Source organism: Dipodomys spectabilis, unplaced genomic scaffold, assembly GCF_019054845.1.
Source record: "Dipodomys spectabilis isolate Male_0828 unplaced genomic scaffold, ASM1905484v1 ptg000085l, whole genome shotgun sequence".
Lineage (NCBI taxonomy): Eukaryota > Metazoa > Chordata > Mammalia > Rodentia > Heteromyidae > Dipodomys > Dipodomys spectabilis.
This window is the reverse complement of record NW_024870762.1, coordinates 5,683,077-5,689,545: the sequence shown is the minus strand read 5'-3', so window position 1 is coordinate 5,689,545 and position 6,469 is coordinate 5,683,077. Positions and strand designations below refer to the sequence as shown.

The 6,469-nt window shown below is 50.0% G+C and overlaps 1 protein-coding gene across 1 annotated transcript; it reads right to left on the bottom strand.

Annotated features, from left to right (window-relative positions):
• Positions 1-2,368: 2,368 nt before the first annotated feature.
• On the bottom strand, positions 2,369-4,021 carry CUNH6orf15 (chromosome unknown C6orf15 homolog). Its single transcript, XM_042684119.1, has 2 exons — positions 3,955-4,021; positions 2,369-3,540 (listed from the first exon to the last, which is right to left on the bottom strand). The coding sequence occupies exons 1-2, from the start codon at positions 4,019-4,021 to the stop codon at positions 2,549-2,551; spliced, it is 1,059 nt and encodes a 352-aa protein (XP_042540053.1). The 3' UTR covers positions 2,369-2,548.
• Positions 4,022-6,469: the final 2,448 nt, after the last annotated feature.

The following is a 6,469-nucleotide window of genomic DNA, read 5'->3' as shown; positions in this document are numbered from 1 at the left end:
GCCCAGAGACTGTGTCCAGGTCCTGAATTCAAGCCTTAGGACCCCCCCACCCCCCCCCCACACACACACACCACACTCACATTCTGATCTGACTGGCCACAGCTAAGGACCTGCCATGGCTGCAGGCCCAGCTTCTGAGCCATCAGCATGGATGCAGGTGAACTTTGTTCTCTGAAAATACCTATCTCCCACTCGGGCAGGTGGCTCCCCATCCTTTGGGCTTTAGTGTTTATTCTCCTTCTGCCTTCCCTTCCACAGTTGCCCAGATCCCTAGATTTTGGGGTGACCCCAGGCTATCTAGAGGACACGTAATCTGGACTGCCACATATGAAGTACTTAATGTGGGGAAGAGAGAATCCAAAAACCCAAATCACCTGCGTCCCACACCTGTAAGTTCTATCCACAGTTTTGTAGGCTCACCCCACCATTGCCCTCAGTCCAATTCCTAGACCATAGTGCCAAGTTCCTGAGGGAACTGAAGAGGAGCAGAGCAATGCCACCAAAGGGAGATGCCATGCCAGCCCATGGGAACAGAAGTATGGCAGGGAGCTGCAGGTGGGATGGGTGGGTCTGAGGTTTTCCTCTTCCTTTCTCACCTCCCTTTTTCTTTTTTCCTTTAGCAGGGGCTGCTGTTTATTCAGCAAATGTTCAAAGTCTGTGGCTCTCTGGGGCATAAAGCACTAAATGATGCATGTACTGGAGGCAAGCAATACCTTCTCTGCTTCCAAGAAACTTCTCTTTCTGTAGAACAAAAGCAAAGCCTAGACAATGTGGCCTTCTCCAGCTCTCCCTTTCACTGTGAATGGAAAGGTATTTGTCCCCTGTGGTTCTGGTGCCAACTTCTTGGATCTCTTTCCTCCTTCCTGCTCCTGTCTCCCCGCCTTTCAAATACCAGGACCATTCTGGAATAAGCCCTCTCCTCCCCACCTCTCATCCCCAATGTATGGCAAGACCATGGAGCTCCACCTTCAAACACCTGGACTTTGATCTTTCACAAAGACTTGGGGTAGTACGCACTCTTTAGGAACTGGATGTGTGGTTCAGTGGGTAGAGTGCCTACCTCACAAGCTTGAGAGTTCAAACCCTAGTACTACCAAAAAAGACAGGATCGACTTGAAGGTGGCTCAGTGGTAGAGTGCTTGCCTTGCATGCATGAGTCCTGGGACCCATTCCTCAGCACTACATAAGCAGAAAAAGTAACACTGTGGCTCAAGTGGTAGAGCGCTAGCCTTGAGCGGAAAAGCTCAGGGATAGTGCCCAGGCCCAGAGTTCAGGCCCTACAACCAACAACAACAGTCCAAACCAAAAAAGACAGGATCTTCAGAGGACCCTGGACCACCACGAGGATGGTGAGAAAATGGAAAAGGACCAAACATACTTCAATTCTGCCCAGAAACAAAAGACACTGCATTATGCTGGGTGCCGGTGACTCATGCCTGTAATTCTAGCTACTCAGGAGTCTGAGATCTGAGGATCGCAGTTCAAAGCCAGCCCAGGCAGGAAAGTCCATGAGATTTTTTTTTTTTTTTTTTTTTTTTTTTTGAGTCTGGTCCTGGGGCCTGAACTCTGGGCCTGGGCACTGTCCCTGAGCTCTTCAGCTCAAGGCTAGCACTCTACCACTTAAGCCACAGCACCACTTCCAGCTTTTTTCTTTTTGCTTATGTGGTGCTGAGGAATCGAACCCAGGGCCTCAGGCATGCAAGGCAAGCGCTCTACCACTGAGCCACCTTTCCAGCCCAGTCTATGAGACTTTTATCTCCAATAAATCACCAGAAAACTGGAAGTGATACTGTGGCTCAAATGGTAGTGTGCTAGCCTTTTTTTTTTGGTCAGTCGTGGGGCTTGAACTCTGGGCCTGGGCGCTTTCCCTGAGCTCTTCAGCTCAAGGCGAACGCTCTACCACTTGAGCTACAGTGCCAGTTCCGGTTTTCTAGTGATTTATTGGAGATCAGAGTCTCACGGACTTTTCTGCCCAGGCTGACTTTGAAATGTAATTCTCAGATAGCCTCCTGAGTAGCTAGGATTACAGGCATGAGCCACTGGCACCAGGCAGGGTGCTAGCTTTGAGCTGAAGAGCTGAGGGACAGTTCCCAGGCTCAGAGTTCAAGCCCCATGACCGACAAAAAAACAAAAACAAGACACAAGCCAGGCACCCGTAATCCTAGCTACTCTAAAGGCTGAGGATGGTGGTTTGAAGCCAGGCAAGGCAGGAAAGTCCCTGAGACTCTTACCTCCAATTAACCACCAGAAAACCGGAAGTGGCCAAGTGTCTCAAAATGGTAGAGTGAAAAAGCTCAGGGACAGCACTTAGGCCCTAAGTTCAAGCCTCACTATCAGGGGGAAATAAAAGACACAGAGAAGAAACAAATTCAAGAACTGCTTATGGTTTATTGGTGATCAAGCTCAGGGGAACAAGGATGCAGTGAAATTGGGAGAGAAGTGGGAAATGAGCCAACTGAACCCAATTCAGCTCACACAGAGAGGGACACGACTCCCTTCTATGACTACCAACCTTGGGTTTCTCCTTGCTCACCTCTGATTCCACACTTTAAGGATCAGAAGAGCCAGAAGGACGAAGAACTTTGGGAGGGAATTGATTATTGACACCTGACTTCAGAGGACTAGTCCCCCAGCCGGTACCTGGGTATCTACCATTAGTCCCCCAGCTTCCTCCCGGGTACCGGTTAATACTCCCCCAGCTTCCTCCCGGGTACCGGTTAATACTCCCCCAGCTTCCTCCCGGGTACCGGTTAATACTCCCCCAGCTTCCTCCCGGGTACCGGTTAATACTCCCCCAGCTTCCTCCCGGGTACCGGTTAATACTCCCCCAGCTTCCTCCCGGGTACCGGTTAATTCTCCCCCAGCTTCCTCCTGGGTACCGATTAATACTCCCCCAGCTAGTACCTAGGAACGGATTATTAATACCCCAGGCTCCCGAAGGGTAAGGCATAGGCCTTGTTACCCATCCAGTCCCAGGACGACCTCCTCCCCAGGACACACTGGGATTCAGGGCCCCCAGGGGGAAACCAGGCCTGTGGGTGAGGGACCAGGGTGGGCGCTGGGCTCCCAGCACATTGGGATGGGGCAGCCGCCGAGGCTGTGGGTCCTGGCGGTGCGAAGCCTCGGGTGACGGCTGTTCCGGGAGTGCAGAGGATGCTTCAGGTAAAGGACCACTGGCCAGAGGGACAGCATTCCCACTGGAAAAGTAAGACAGGCCTTCAGGCATTGCTGGCCCCAGGTAATTCTCAGCTTCAGCAGCCATCATTTGCCAAGGATACTCAGAGGCCCAGTAGTCCACAGCAGGCATCCCCCAAGATGGAGGCCACCTCTCCACCTCAGAACTTTCTGCAGGTTGAGGACCATCTGGTGGAAGGACATCGGGCTTCAGAGGAGCCTCCACCAAATCATCAGATCCAGGGTCTGTCTTGGGCTGAGGCTGTCCAGAGTTGGTGAAGAAAGGGTGTCCCAGAAGAGGCAAGTCGGTCCCCAAGGCAGGGGAAGCTTTCTCCTCCTTTGAACTGATGCTCCAGGCAAAGAAACCTGAGAGAAAGAGAAGAGAAAGCAGATGCACCATCTCCTCCTTTCCTAGCTCTTTCTACAATGCCCTTTTTTTTTTTTCTGCCAGTTCTGGGATTTGAATTCAGGTCCTGGGCACTGTCTCTGAGTTTCTTTTTTGCTCAAGGCTAGCACTCTACCACTTGAGCCACAGGTGCCATTTGTGGCTTTTTCTGTTTATGAGGAATCGAACCCAGGGCTTTGTGCATGCTAGGCAAGCACTCTACCACTAAGCCACATTTCCAGCCCCAGTTGTCTTGGGGACTCAAATTATACCCTGGCTCCATGAATGTATACCACCACCACCACCACCACCTGGCCACTTTCCCCTTTCTCTTAATTCTAGTTCCCAGAGAGCCCTGATGCCCTCCTGCCCCTGAGCCAAGGATAGCCCCATACCTGGGAGATGCAGACAGACCAGGAGCAGGCCCAGAAGAGCCTCACTCCTTACCACCCAGCCCTGCATCCTGCTCAGCTCCAGGATCTCCCTCTGCCCCAAGACAGCTGCTTTATCCAGTGAGTGGGGTGGGGGACAGCAGAAACCGGTGGGGCCAGTGGTTGTGGTGACAATAGATCTCCACGGTCCACCCTCATTCTTGATTGGGTCTGTGGCAACAGGTGTCACTTGAATGTCTCAGAGGAAGATGGGCGGTTCCCTGTCTGGCTCCCTTCATGACCAGACGTCTTGGTCCACTGCTCACCGTTGGTTGCCAGCCCTGCTCTTCCCTGGTCCTTATACCCAGCAAGCCCACAAGGACCTTCATCCTTGAGCTATCAGGGTCTTCACCTGGTTCTTCCGTTCTCTCTTTGGGATCCAGATTATTCCCTCAACATCCCTTCCTTATGCATCTCCATATTTCCTTCATCTATACCCCAATCTGCAGGAGGTTTTGTGGTGCAAAAGTGGGCCTGTCTGTTCCTACATGAAATCCTGTGTCTAGAGATATAGACCTGGTTCTCATCTCTCATCTTTATGAGATGATGCTGTATTAATGTGCGTGTGTGTGTGTGTGTGTGTGTGTGTGTGTGTGTGTGTATACTAGTACTGGATACTGGGGCTTGAACTCAGAGCCTGGGCACTGTCCCTGAGCTTTTTCACTCAAGACTAGTACTCTACCACTTGAGCCATAGCTTCTGCTGTGTGTGTGTGTGTGTGTGTGTGTGTGTGTGTGTGTAATTGGAGAGAAGAGTCTCATAGACTTTCTCCCTAGACTTGACTAAAAACTGCAATCCTCAGATCTCAGCCTTCTAAGTAGCTAAGATTTTAGGTATGAGCCACCTGCACACAGCTTTGTATTAATTTCTCATTGGTGCTGTAGAAAGTTCCACAAACTTACTTGTTCAAAACAGAATTTTAATTATATTACAATTTGGGGGATCAAAGCCCCAAAACAAGTCTTTCTAGGTTAAAATCAAGGTATCGTGGAGGTTCTAGGGGTGACATGACTTCCTCGCATTTTCCAGCCTCTCGGAGCCTCCTGTGGTCCTCAGCTCATGATTCCCCCCCTCCATCTTCAAAGCCCAACGTAGTAGCTTCTTCCCACAGTGTATCATCTGGTTTCCGCTTCCGCTTCCCAGGTCCACATTTTAACACACTGTGATTATTATACTGGATACACCCAGATAATCCAGGATAATCCCTTTATTTTACACTCAGGTGACTAACACCTTAATTCCATCACAACTTTAGTTTCCTTTGCTGTATAATCTAACATACAGTATTCACAAATTCCAGGGGTCAGGATGGCGACATCTTTAGTGGTGCTGAAGGTGGGAGCACCATTCTGCCTATCACAGGTGGTCAGATGTAGTCATAGAATGCAAGATAAACAGACAGACAGAGAGCATAGCCCTTTCCGATTAATTTATCATTGTTGCAGTGGGGTAATGTGAGCACATGGACTTAACTATGCTGTAGAAGGCTGAGAGTATAGCTCAAGTGGTAGAGCACTTGTCTAGTAAGAGTGAGTTCAAAGCCCAATGTGTAAGTGTGTGTGTGTGTGTGTGTGTGTGTGTATACAAATATACATTCATGTGCTGAGGCTTTGTCCTCAGTGTAGGAACAAGGGGAAATCTAGAGGCGGGACCTAGTGGGAGGTTGTTAGGCCATTGGGGTGGTTAATGCTGGTCTCTAGCAATGAAAAGAGTGAGCCTATCTCCTGAGCCTTTCTGCCATTCTGTCTGGCTGTGTGAGCTCTCCTTCTCAATTCCCCCATGATGCTACCTGCCATGGGTTGAAACAGCCAAAGAAATCCTAACCAGAGCAAAGCCAGTACCTTGTCTTTGAACTTCCAAAACTGTGATCTAAATAAACCTCTGGTTTTTTTGGGGGGAGGGTGACGGGGGTCCGGTCGTGGTGCCTGAACTCTGGGCCTGGGTGCTGTCCCTCAGCTCTTCAGCTCAAGGCTAGCGCTCTACCACTTAAGCCACAGCACCACTTCCGGCTTTTTTCTTTTTGCTTATGTGGTGCTGAGGAATCGAACCCAGGGGCTCATGCATGCAAGGCAAGCGCTCTACCACTGAGCCACCTTCCCAGCCCCTAGAGTACCAGTCTTGAGGGGAAGAACCAAGCAAGAACATGAGTTCAAGCCCTAATAATGGTATACACAAAAAAAATGAAGATTGTTTAATTTTTTTTTTAGGCAGTTGTACAAAAAGGTTAGAGTTCCATAGTTCAGGTTACAAGTACAACACATCTTTTTGTTGTTGTTGGTCGTGGGGCCTGAACTGTGGTTCTGGGCGCTGTCCCTCAGCTCTTCAGCTCAAGGCTAGAGCTCTACCACTTGAGCCACAGTGCCACTTCCAGCTTTTTCTGCTTATGTGGTGCTGAGGAATCAAACCCAAGGCTTCATACATACAAGGCAAGCACTCTACCACTGAGCCACCTTCCCAGCCTCACTACAATGCATCTAGA

What these genes read in the sequence shown, in the direction of transcription:
- CUNH6orf15 (XM_042684119.1), bottom strand. Translation starts at nt 4,021, where the DNA reads ATGCAGGGCTGGGTGGTAAGGAGTGAGGCTCTTCTGGGCCTGCTCCTG. An exon ending in GGTCTGTCTGCATCTCCCAG is followed by an intron (nt 3,541 to 3,954) that starts GTATGGGGCTAT and finishes TCTTTCTCTCAG; the next exon opens with GTTTCTTTGCCTGGAGCATC.